Source organism: Colius striatus, chromosome 4 (assembly GCF_028858725.1).
Source record: "Colius striatus isolate bColStr4 chromosome 4, bColStr4.1.hap1, whole genome shotgun sequence".
NCBI classification, from domain to species: domain Eukaryota; kingdom Metazoa; phylum Chordata; class Aves; order Coliiformes; family Coliidae; genus Colius; species Colius striatus.
In genome coordinates this window covers 69447739-69460999 of record NC_084762.1, presented here as the reverse complement: position 1 = coordinate 69460999, position 13261 = coordinate 69447739, and the positions used below count along the sequence as shown (strand labels likewise).

At 40.8% G+C, this 13261-nt stretch overlaps 1 protein-coding gene across 2 annotated transcripts; it reads right to left on the bottom strand.

Annotated features, from left to right (window-relative positions):
- Nucleotides 1-972: 972 nt before the first annotated feature.
- Nucleotides 973-11397, bottom strand: LOC104562710 (carbonic anhydrase 3). 2 transcript variants are annotated; one of them, XM_061995481.1, is made up of 7 exons: nucleotides 11361-11397; nucleotides 11088-11285; nucleotides 7879-7997; nucleotides 5882-5992; nucleotides 3884-3919; nucleotides 2313-2468; nucleotides 973-1092 (listed from the first exon to the last, which is right to left on the bottom strand). In XM_061995481.1, the coding sequence occupies exons 1-7, from the start codon at nucleotides 11395-11397 to the stop codon at nucleotides 973-975; spliced, it is 777 nt and encodes a 258-aa protein (XP_061851465.1). The 2 variants fall into 2 exon arrangements, with proteins under 2 accessions (XP_061851465.1, XP_061851463.1); XM_061995479.1 differs by having other exon boundaries at nucleotides 3884-3949; nucleotides 5900-5992.
- Between the last annotated feature and the right edge of the window lie 1864 nt (nucleotides 11398-13261).

Sequence of the window (13261 nt, the reverse complement as noted above, 5' to 3'; positions counted from 1 at the left end):
AGTACACAGAATCACAATAAACCAACACTTTGGTGGCTTACCCTGGGTTTTCCAGTAGTGGGGAAGACAACCTTAAAGACCCTCTCCATACGCAACAAAATCCCTAATAGGTGAAATTATTAATATGCAGACTAAGATGTCAGCAACAAAAAACCAGGCAGAGCATCAAAAGTAAAAATCCGTCATCCTGCGAGGTAACATAGTGAGAGCAGCAGAATAAAGGCAATCAGCAATACCAAATTGCCCTCAGCAATACCAAAGCTGCTATACTAAATACAAGGCGTGTGATACCAGCAGCACTCTACAGCTGGATGGGTGAAGTAGCAGCAGCAGTGAAAGAAGAAAAGATCAATGGGCAGTAGCAGGACATGGCAAAGACAATGAATGCTGAAGTGACAGTAAGGTCTCCTTTCTTCTTCACAAACAAAGGCTGAGTATGCCTGAGTGTATCCCCAGAATACTAATCTGATCTTGGGTAACAAACTATGAACAAGAGAGGGAAGAAAAATTTAGTATGTTAAAGAGGAACTTACTCTTCGGATGTTTGCACTGGAGGTGGGGTATCTGAGGAAGATCACTACTAGTCATGCTGTAGGAGTAGGCATTTTACCTGCTCTTCATGATCCACTGTTACTTCTGCTTTTCTGAACTACTAGTTTATTTTTCTGCTTTTAATCCATTTCCTTTGAAATTAACATTAAGTATTGCAACTGAGCCCTTTTTCCTTCCAAGAAAGTGACACTATGCTGAGTCATTTGTGGCCAAGAATCATGTATATCTCACATTTCCTTATTAAGGTTAGTATTTGCATACAATATTATTTCTGCTTCAAAATCAGATTCCGTTTTACCACTCAGAATTTCAAGCTGAGAAACACAGATTTGGATCCAGAGGAAAAGCAGTAGATAGCAAAAATTAACTATGTTTTGAGATGCAGTGATTTTTCTCACTCAGATTCAGCAGAGTGAGACTTCACTTGAACGAGGCTCTCACTATCCTGCCCTTCAAAGGCTGAAGTGGGCGACAGTTATCAACCAGTGGGTTCACAGGTTCATTCTCACCGTTCTTGGAAAGGCTACGGAGCCTTGCCATCTGCAAGGAAGAAAAATTCAAGTGTCCATGTGAATTCACTTGAAAGTAATGTGTACCTTGATGCCTAGAACAAACTGTGAGATAGAAAAGGAATTTACTTATGTAGTAACAAAGCATACCAGTAGAGCTTATTGGTAGAGATCACTGCAGCTCAACAGCTAGCACTGATCTGTGGATCTTTACACTCTGCATCCACAGAAAAGTGCATCTTGTGATCCTTGCCTGGGCTTCTTTTGGATTTTTCCCTGACCCACACTCCTAATACAGAAAAATTGGATTATTAAATTCAATCATGACTTCAGCACTTAGCTGTTGTTCTCCAAATCCATTTAAATTCAGTGTTGCTTTGTTAATTTTACCATTTCATCAGAATGCAAAACAGATCTGTTTGAAAACAGACACATCAGTAAAAAGGCTATATCCTGACTTGTATTGATGAAGTAGAAAATAGTAGAAATAACCAAAAATTTTAATGCAAGAAGAATAAAAAGAAAAGTCACTTTATCCAGACTGGTGCTCACTTTTTTCTGTGTAAATGCACATTTCAGCTGTATCACAGAATCACAGAATGGGAAGGGTTGGAAGGGACTCCTAGAGACCATTTAGTCCAATCCCCTTCGCAGAAGCAGGTCCACCTAGATCAGGTCACACAGGAATGTGTCCAGGTGGGTTTTGAAAGCCTCCAGAGAAGGAGACTCCACACTCTGTGGCAGCTTGTGCCAGGGCTCTAAATTGTTTATGAACACAACTAATATGTTAACTTGTATTAACATTCAGGTTTGTAGGTCCTAGCTAGGCTGATCCTTTTCACTGACACCTTTTAGGAAGTCAAGAAACGGACTAGCAACTTCCTAAACTGGGAAACCAGGTAAATGTTAGTGTCACTTGCCACTTAATGCCTGAGCACAGAAAAGGAACTGAGGCTGTTTTGAAGGCTAAATTTTGTGGCTTGGGGCACTTTGGCTTATGTAGGTTTTCAGGATCCCAGGAACACTCCTGCTGAAGATGTTCCAGGAGTTCTAGGAAGAGATCCTTATTATCCAGGTCAGTTTTACAGTCCATTTTGACAGTCTTTTCTGCAGGCAATTTCTCACAGTCCTCAGCTAAAGCCTTCCTTATCCAAAAATGCAAGGTAACACAGGATTGGCAAATCACTAGACCAACATACTGAGACGCTGCTGAGAACTGGTAAAGGGGCAGCAGAACTAGCTGGAGTTTACCTGGTCTGAACTGACTTCAATGGGCTCCCTCAGGAGAATCCAAGTGATGCATTCCTCACAAGGGGGTGTAGTGAATGAACCGTGGTAGGTCCAGTAGTCCCGAGATTTGGGGAAAAGAATTGAAGGATCAAAGTGATTAAAAGGAGCCTCTTTCCCCTAGGAGAAACAAACAAACAAACAAAAAGGTAAAATGTATGTGATGACAGGAAAGAAAATAAGAGATAAAATACAAGATGTGGTTGTCTGCATATGTCTTTATCTTTCTCTGCTTTTTTTTCCAGAACCACTATAGAGAGTATCTGTATGTAGGAAATCAGACTTTTTTTTTTTTCTGTCAGAAGTCAAAAAAATCTCCAGTCAGGCAGTCTGAGACAGAATGTAATGGAGCAGATAACATTGCCATCTTGCCATCATTGTATAACAGTGCTTCATAAAGTGACCGATCAACTTATTAACTGTGGCACAGCTCTTCTGCATGTAAATGGCCAAAAAACAGTATCTAGGGATTACGAGAGAAAGGTGAATCTATATCAAGACAGATATTGACACAGCAGAGGGAGCAATAAGTAGCATGAAAAAAAATCAACTTTGGTTCCCTCAGCAAAAAGAGCTGAAGTGTTTCTGAAGACTAAGAAAAAGTTGAAAAAATAAAATTAGTATGACTTTGAGTGAGGAGAGAACTGATTTCAGGCTCAGATCCATACATCAATGGTAGTACATACAGACATAAGACAGAACGCAAGAAATTCTGCTAAATTTGGAAGAAAATGCCTTCAAAATTTGTAAAATTCAGCCCTGGTGATATGTTCAATGTCAAACTAAAAAGGGACTTTCCTTTTAGCATCACTACAATCATAAAGCTTATCATGAAGTAGAATTGCTAAAGTACATTTAGAGGTTAGGTTTATGTTAAATAATAACGTTAAAGAATGGCAGATGCAACATCACAATTCTCTGCAAAGAACTCCCTTCTGCAGTTCTAGCTATGCAATAGCTAGAACTAGATCATTAACTAATCTGGAAACACTTTAGAGTAGGTTTGCAATACTATTTCTGCTGCTGTCACAGGAAGACAGAACCTAGGCCTGGTACAGAAACCATACCATGTCATTCCTTTTATAAATGAATCCAGCCCATCTTAAAACTAATTAAGCTTTTAATATTCCTTACACTGACTAGGGGCTTGCTCCATTATCCCTACCAGTTTCTTCTCATTTCAGGCTAATTAAATTTCTGACTCAAATTATGTGCATTCATTTTAGGCACTGCTGTCCTTAAATTCAAAAAGCTTTTCATTTCTGCTTGATATTTGCACACTAGCATATTTTTACAGAGCAATATCAATAAGACTCTCAATTGTGCATGCAAGGTTTGATACAAAATCCTCTACAGCAACTGAGTTATATGAGGAGTTACACTTCAGTAAAAGAAAGTGTCCTGCTGCACAGTCCATTTTATCACCTGTGGTGCTACTGTTAGGTATCAGAATGATTCCAAGAAGTTATCTGGACTTCTGACTTCTGCTGCTTTTCATCATTCACTATATTATATCACAAAAAATGTTTTGATACCTTGGTCTTAATGTTATCAATTTCTTCAAGAATTCTCTTCATCTCTGGTTTGGGAGTTTTTCCAACCTGTAATGCAAAGCACAAGTATTGCTTTTTTTCCACCATGTTTTACATATTTGAAAGAAATTCAGTACATCCCATCTGTCAAGTTAGGCAGCAGTACCCTCAGAGCATTCGGTACAGACTGACACAAAACGATGTGTGTTAAAAGAACATCCAGAATAGCAGACTCAAATAACTGGCTTTGCAATTAAAAAAATGCACTGAAAGACTCTAAAAGGCGTCTCTCACTGTCTGAGGAACAAACTGTGCACTCACAGTATCATCTACACCCTTGAGGGCCTAGCCCCTGGCTCATGGTGTGAAAGTAAACAACAACCAGGGTGAGATGTATGAGCACTCAGCAAAGTGTTGATAGTCTGAAGAGCTGGACTTCCTGCAGACACTCCAAACATTCTGCAGCACACAGGCAGCCAGATCAGACTTGATCTGAGATATATCATGAGACTCGTGTCATCACCTCCTCAAGCTATGGAGTTAATTTATTGTTTGTGTTCATCATGTTCAGCACCTCCAAAAGCTTTGGCATCATGTCTGTGCATCCCCAAAGAGTAAAGATAGCATGCATAAGGCAGGCCATTATTGCCACATCTTATTCCAAAACAGACTAAATTCTTCAGGACATAATTCAATCTCTGTTTTAGTGATATCCAAAAATCCAGTAATGGAACGTGACAAAGCCAGAGCCAAACAATGGTTTGTTTATAGGCCAAAGAGCAAGAAGAAAAAGGGGAAAGCAAGCTAGAGAAGATATAGCAATACCACTTACTTTTCTGACTTTGCAGTTGACCTTAGCATGGTTAATAGGAACAGAATGTTATACTTTCTAAGTTGTGTTGTACAAGATAAAGCTTTAGGCTAAAACAGACCAAAAGAAATGATAAAGGAAGAACAGTTGAAGGATGGAGAGAATCTGGACACAGGGGAGAATCTGGACAGGTGCAAACCTTCAGCTCAAACCAACCACAAGAAAAAAGGTCAACCTGCCTCACAGTGTAACAGAATTCAAATGACATTGGATCTGTCCCTGTTCAGGGATATCGTGGCAAGATTAATTACATCCACTTTCTATCACTCATATGAACACAGCTTACTAGTGATAAAACAACAGGAGAGCTATTCCCTGTTCAAGAGAGTTTCTATGTTCAAGCTGAAGTGTCCTCCTGCAGGTAAAATGACAGCCACATAGCTGAAGATTGCATAATTTATCACTTGATAAATCTTCAGTTTGCATAATTTATCAACCTGATAAATCATAATTAAATAAATTAAATCATAATTTATCAGGTTGTCTGCTTGCTGTTAGTGTTTCTCAGTGGCCTAGACCATATGCAGATTTGATAGTGAGGTTGTTTTATTAAAATTATCAAAAAATCAATTGGAAAATATCAGTACAGTATTATTTTTAATGAAGCTGCTGTATTTCAAGGTTTAAATGTCGAGCAAACTCTTTTAACATCAGTTCTTTCATTTTGGAGCAGGTTCATTGAAATCCCTTTGATTCTCAGCTTATGTGGGAATCAGCAAGAGAACAATGAAGGGAACCAGTCAACATAACCTTGCTGACAGGCAGATAACAATACCTGCTAGCAAATGAGGGGCAAGAGGAAACACTCTTCCTATGCAGACTATTCCTCCCTCAGTGCACACCACAGTGAAGAGCTGGTCAGCTACAAGGGGTAAAGTTAGCAAGCATCTCAGGCTTGAATGCCACCCATGATACATGCCACTGGTGAATGTCATGAACGTTGTCAAAAGTTGGCTCTGAACAGGTTAGTGTGTGGAATCTGGAAGGCTCAAGGACATATGTGACTTCAGTCAGTCCTTGCATCGCTTTGAATGTTTTCCTGTAAGATAATACAGTTCAGGAAAAAACGATAGGAACTTTTTTTCCCCTGGCACTAGAGAAATGTGAAAAATACAGAAAATTATAAAAACTGAATATTTGCCACTTACTTTAAGAAAAATGCCCACAACAGCCACACCATCAGGTTGTTTCAAAGCTCCAGCAAAGTTACCATGTTTTGGATTCCAGTGCACCATATGTAACTAAAAATTAATGGAAACTCAGTTATAAATGCAGGAAGTTGCCAACAGCACAATCTTACAAGTTTTTACATTAAATTAAGAAAGGTTTCCAGTACAAAGTAAAAGAATGGACATGAAAAAGAAAACTATACATAAGTAATGCGTGTTCCTGTTCCCATGCTTCCAATTGCTCACACTTTTTATAAAGCTTCACTTTGCATTTGATTGAAGCATAAAAGAAAGAAAATGGAGTTTAGCGTACAACACATTTAAAAGTTAATCAGATAATTCAACTATAAACAGTTTAACCCAAGCACATGACACGCACACATGCAGTGCATAAAACACTACTGACATGCACTTCATCTCAAGTAGACTTTTAGATCTCCATGTTATGCACAGAACAGCTCAAGAGTTGCATGTGGTTCATAGGTTATTGCTATGTATCTCTTGCTACTCTCAGCATATTGTACTGGAAAGGAGTCATGACAGTATCCTGGCATTTATTTCTCATTTCTACTTTCAGTAATGCTGTATTTTCAGGATATATTTCAGTTTTTGCATCTCCATCCAGAATATCTCTGGCTTTTGTATACAGCTACAAATGCTGCAACCATCAGCGTGGATTCTCAAAATAAGTAGTGTCTGGAACATAGGACCATACAAAAAAAGAAAAGTAGTCTGGTGCATATTTTTAATATAAAATTTTAATATCTTTCTTTTTTAAGCACAGTAACATTTAAAATAACAATGAAATAATTTGCCTGAATATAAATTAATATATTACTCTCAGCTTCTTTTCTGTTGAGGATAGGAATATCCCTGCTAAACATAAAGGTGAAGTAGTCATGTATCTTTTAATTGCATTCTAGCAAAATTTTATATATTCCAGGCTTTGGAACCAACCAAGAAATAACTCGAGGAAGCAGAATTTGTCTGTTAAATCACCCATAGAAAGCAGAACACTAATACAATTTGGCCGCAGCTAAGGAATAAGGAAGAAAACCACAAACCATCACCCACTGTTACCTCTGCAATGTTTGTACACAGACTCTGCAAAATACCCACCTGAAGTTTCTCCTGTGATAGGAGGGCAAAGCCCCTGTAAGCTCTGCACCTTGATGGTATGGATGTAAGACATGAAAACACTACTGCAGACTTTTGTGTGTATAGGCATATATTTTGAGCCTATTCTCAAACAAAATGGAGGAAGGAGTAACATGTGCTAGCATCAATAGTGAGTTCACTTATATTTATGACCAGAAGGAGTCTTCAGGGCCTAGAGCAGACACTAGTTTTAGCAAATTTGGACAAAAGTGCAGTAGTTTACATTAACAAAAAAAACCCCACAACCCAAAACAGTTGTCTTCCATCCACAGTCCTGAAAATAAACACTGAGATTTTAAAGTATTGACGTTCAGAAACTAGAAGATATTCTTAACCACTCTGAATCTGTTTTAAGGTGGACCTGATTTTGAATGTGAGTTTATAAAATGTGCTTTTAGTGAGTTTTTCTATTCATTAGTAATGCTTTCTGAAACTAACTTAGTAATTCTAGCTATACTGGAGATAGCTACAAGCCAAAAAATATCAGCAGAACACAGATCTTCCTATTTGGAAATAACAGATTGCTATCTCAAGTATTTTAAAAACATTCTAAAACATAAGCAAAAGCTCTTGCTTGAAGAAGTAAATTCCATGTTAGTATAAACTCGCAAAGATACATCTTCTGGCAGATGCAACTTATCCTACTGCATGCTGACAAATAGTCATAAGTTTTGTAGACAGATTTTAGAGAAAAATCCACAGCTAAATACTTGCAAGAGGAAGAACAATTAATCTGTTCAGATGCTCAATTAGTCCAATTCTGGTTAGTACTGTATACTGCTATTAAAAATGAGTCCTACCTCTGCTGCATATTTCACCCCATCTATAACATGCTCAGAGCCATGGTCATCAGAGGAGCCCCAGTGCAAGTGAAGCTGACGCAGTCTGTAGGCCCCCGTGAGCGGCCCGCCTCTCAGCACTGCAAGTGAGAGTCTACATCAACACCGGCCTGCATGGTGCTGACAGACATGGGCACACATCCCTTAAAAACGTGGAGTACCTCTTGGAAATCCATCTGATTGCAGTGTGGGGGTCACAGCACCCACCAGTTTATAACATTCGTGTTGAATTCACTTGGAAGAGTCCCGTTTGATGTGGAAATTGTGGAAACTGGAGCGTGTAAAGCACAGAATCATACCCCAGCCACCCAAATAGCCCATTTTCTCGTGGCAAGTGGACACACTACAGTTCTGACATGGAGAGAGAAGGAAAGTATTCACAGCTGAGTCCTGGCAAGAAAGGGTCTATAGTGAAATGGCTGGGGGGAGGACTGTGAAATTAACCCAAAGGTGCTTGGTAGCATACAGGTAGACCATGACTGGTGTACCTGAGTGGCAGTTCAGACACTTGAACAATGGTTACAGCATAGCTTGCTGCTTCTAAAAAAAAAAAAAAAAAAAAAAGAAAAAAGGATCTATTTCTTGAAAGTAAGGGAAGAAATGAAAGCTTAGGTCAAATAAGTCAGAAAACGTTCTTTAGCAAGCAAAAGCTATAGTCTATTCTCAACACTGCCAATGACGAAACAAATTCAGAAGCTACTGTTTCTGCTCTTCTTAGCCAAGTAACGCTGACCATGCCTGACAGCTGACACCAACTCTGACTTCCAAAACATCACACCTGCTCTTTCACTTTGGGGATTCTTTTGAGCAAGGACTGCTTAGAGGACAAGCTCTCAAATATATTTTTCATTCATTACCTAAGGCAGGAATGAGACGTGTTTCCTTACACAGAAAGCTGATAATGCAGTTCACAGCTGCAGTGCCAGAAGATCTCGTTTAAATAGCATTCAAGTTTGAACTTCTACCAATAGCTCTGAAGTCCAAAGTTAACATCAAAATAATATTTAAATCCTCTTATGCCCAATGATTTCAAATTATTTATTGATATACCTACACAGGAGGTTTAACTCTGCAGTTTCTCTCTTCAGTTGATTGGGGTTACAGCCATTGAGGGAGGCAAAAACAAAGCATGGTGTTGAGTTTTAGGCATGCAGTTCCTTTTTTGGTTTGTTCATAGGTAAATAAGTTATAATAACTAACTCAATACAGTACTGAGTAAGCCTTCTGTGGAGACTCCCAATGGAAAATATGCTACATCATTATTATTACTATTAATTATTTATTGCAGCTATTGTGTTTATTTTTTACTATTTCACTTTTGAATGCAGGAAAAATAAGGTGTGGTCTCTAAGGCCCAAATCCTCACAAGTATTTGCTTGCCTTTTCACACTGGAATCAATGGGAGACGGGAACTTTCAGGAGCTGAATTCACATGATTTATGTGCATTTACAGGCTAAATCAATATCAGAGTTGGAAACTCATTTAGCAGTAGTTTCTTATAGATGGCTCTTTCCAGAGCTCAAATACTGTGAAGCACTTGGAAATAGCACTTTGTAACAGATACAAAATTCTGTAGCATAAAAATAAATATTTTTAACATGCAAATTTTTCCATATGGTTAGATCAAAAAAGGCTCTCTTTAAACCAGGTTTCTTTTTTAATTGAAATTGGATCTGTGACCACTGCTGTTACAACCACAAAAGCCAATAAAAGATGGTAATGTTTATGAAATGCTTTCTCATGAGGTTTTTTAAAGCTGTCAAACGTATATTTGATTCCAATCAGACACATTCCTATGAAAGGTCTGAACTACTGTCCAGCAGTCTGCAGAAAGTGACAGCAGCAGGGAGTGCATGTACACACTGGGTGTCCAGCACAACAACAGGGATCGTGAGGAGGGGAGAAGCAGGCAGAGCAGAAGGAAGATGATTCAGAGGACGGTCTGTACCAAGGACTGTACTGTGCTGGGCCAAATCAAAGTCTTTTTCCAACACAGTTCCCTGGGCAGAAACATTCTTGAGGAGCCTTTGTCTAAACAGTTCAACTTTTAGGAAGCTGCAAAGACGGAGCAGGTTTCACCGTGCAAAAAGATTCACATCCAATTTACTTCTACTGTTTTCAGGCATGGCACTGATTTTATGCAGTGCTTGTGGAAGAGCATTCCATGCTCTAACAAAAGTGCAGTTTATGGTTTGTCTGAGGCCACTGTGTGCAAACTGCATTAATAAAACCACCTGTCTGTGAGATGTGGAACAGTAACAGGTAGCTGCAGTGGTAAATAAAGGAGTTTGTCCAAGCAAACAATGAGCTCATCAAAATAAACAAGAGAGACTGTGATCTTTCAATCTACTGCAGATGTATTTCATTAATTATATAGCTTATTAAGAACAAAGTCCCAATACAAATGCTATCAAAGCAGATACAGACAATGGAAAGTAACTGTTTTCCATTAATTAAATTGCTTCCCTTCTTGATAAAGGACCGATCAATAAGCTTTTGAGATGTCTTTGCATTATATGGTATTGTGAATTTATTATTCATTTTGAATGTTGTTGCCTATCTGTATTCAGAGCTACACATAGATACAGCTCTGGAATGAAGTTTTGAACAATTTAACTTAGCGATTAGAGATTGCTCTCTCTCAATTAAATAACAAGGCCATTGCACAGTTTTCCAGAGTGACAGAACTTGGTGGGCATCTGGCAGCCAACCAGGGCTGAACCACCACAATGCATATTTTCCTATCTTTCAGGCTGTGGAGGTTCTTCAGGCTTTCCATACAGACACAAGAAATCAAGGCCTCAGTTGATGGAAACACAGGAGTTTTATGTTTACAAAGTGCCCCAGAAAGAGATGATACTCTCTCCCCTTACACAAAACCTGAGGATGCTGTGTATGCGCTGAAGCAGGTGACCAGGGGAGAAGTCCACCTTTCAGATGAGTCTATTTCATGGGTGCCCCTGCAGCTACAGGCTCCCTGTCCCACATACTGTGGACCTCAAAATGGACAGATCCACCCGAATGAACTCCAGGAGTACGTTTTTTATGTACCCGAATGGCATTTCTCTGCCAGCCTCCATAGGTCAGGTACCATAGGATGTGGTTTGATTTCCATCACTTTGCAAACCTTAATTCCTAGCAATCCCCAAAAGCCGAGCCAAAAACAGACCTGATCGATCGAAAGTGTCGTCGAAGACGACTCGACAGGTGCGCCCGTTGTTCAGGATGGTTTTCGCTGCCCCAGGATCATAACTGGCGTGCCAAGTACCCAGAGAACTGTCGTGCCTCACGTCTTTACTGTTGATCTCAATGGGCGACTGCTTGTCTCCCTTGGCCATGGGGTAGTTTTCATGCCAGCGCTCGGGTCCTGGAGGGGGAAAGGCAAGGGGATGTCACCTCGGCTCAGCCCCGGCCCGCCCGGCGGCCCCGCGCCCCGCCTCACCGTTGTCGCTGTCGTAGCCCCACACGACCTGGGCCATAGTGCCGCTGCCCGCGCTCCGTCTCGTCCCTCTGCCTCCGCGGCGCCTACGGCAGCCCTCAAGCCTCCTCCGTCCCGCTCTCCCCTCCTGTCGTCTGCCCTCCCGCCCCGGGGGCCTTTTATAGACCGCCGCGGCTTCGCGTCCTCCCCTGAGGGCGGTAGCGGGAGGCTGCGAGGCGGGCAGAGGTGAGGGCCGGTGGCCAGCGCAGGGGCGGGGAGAGCTGCTTTCTGTCCCCGAAACGACGCAGAGGGATGCCGGCAGGACCCAGCGGCTCTCTCCATCCCCCCGCGCAGGGCACGCCTCGAGCCCGCCTTGTCCCGGCAGCGGTAAACAGGGGGCCGGGCCGCTCCGAGGACCGAGGAGAGCGGGCGGGCAGGTGCGGCAGAAATGACGGGAGCCCTTGCAGTCCCCTCCGGCTTCACGGAGAGCTGAGCTGCCACACAAACACGGGGAGAGAGCCAGCAGGGAGGGCAATAGCCCAGCCCGGGCCAGACTGCACGGCTTTTCCCTTTTTGCAAGCAGTGTTGGCGGGAGTGAAGTCCACCAGGAAGGTTTTGGGCGAGCTTCCAGCGCCAGCAGACTTCAGAACTCCAGCTTCCACTGCTCCCCCAAATGCTTCCATTTAACAGCTCCAAAAGACACTGTATCTACCTGAAAGGACACCTCATAGCCTGCAAAACCACGCATGACACAAAACTGGCCTCTACCATCCCAAAATGAGGACATTCTGGGCTCCTTGGACGAATTCACATTTGATTCTCCATCATGCAGAAAACTTTGTGCCGAATGCATTTCTCATGTTAGGCAACTTAGCACTCAGTATTTTGGTCAAGAAAACAGCTGTTTTTCAAATGATGGAGTTAATGATTGGAAGGGTTGTGTTGGCTTTGTCTCTGCATATTGAATACTCAAAGCTTTTCTTTCAAGTAACAACTTCACTGCAGCCTCTGCCTTTGTCAGCCCATGTTATCACTGCTGCAACTATATCTACCTCGTGCTAAACACTACCCCAGACTGAATACCTTGAGCTAAATAATATCCCAAGCTAAGTATTTGGGAGTTGGCCAAGAAGCACTGCAAACCGTGGAGATTTCCAACATAGTTGGAGCAGACTTGCTCAAATGCTCCATGTACTCATCAGCACTGGAAAGTAGCATGGAAATACATTGTGTCTTTGAGAGACTGTAAGTCTGTTGTATTGGTGAGCTACAGGGAAAAGGCTGAAAAGCTGCAACATATAGAGCCTAAGATTAATTTAGTTGCATTTCATGTTCTGAAACCACCTGGAAGATAAAGTTTTCCCTTCTAGCTTACCTATTAGCTAGGCTAATAAATAAATAACATTGTTTAGGGTAACTGCAATGATTTCTTTAACTTGTTTAAATTCTTCTTGCTCTGTTTAAATTCTTCTTGTTCTTGCTTAACCATAATTTGACATTCCTCTCTTTACTAGAATGGCAGGATAAGATTTCTCACTTAGGAATCTGCATCTGAGAAGGTTTATACGGAGAGGTGTATAATATTTTTACATAGAGAAGACGTGTCAGATGGAAACTCACTAAACTTTGCAAACGTGTGCCATACCATAAGAGGCATTCCTCTCAGCATCTTTAAAAATACAAAGATGTGGTCATCATCAAAGTGTCCTTCAAAAAATGAAGTTCTTAATATCTTTCTTAGGCAAAATTCAATTAAAAAAACACTAGGAGATGATTTAGGTACAATGAAATGGAAAATGACGTCTTTTCAAGTTCAAAAGAGAACTCTGAAAAGAAAATACAATCTTCTACTCTGTCATCAATCCGATACATTTGTTGCAAGGATAAGCACTTAATATTGATATCTGTTGCAATTTTAATTCAGA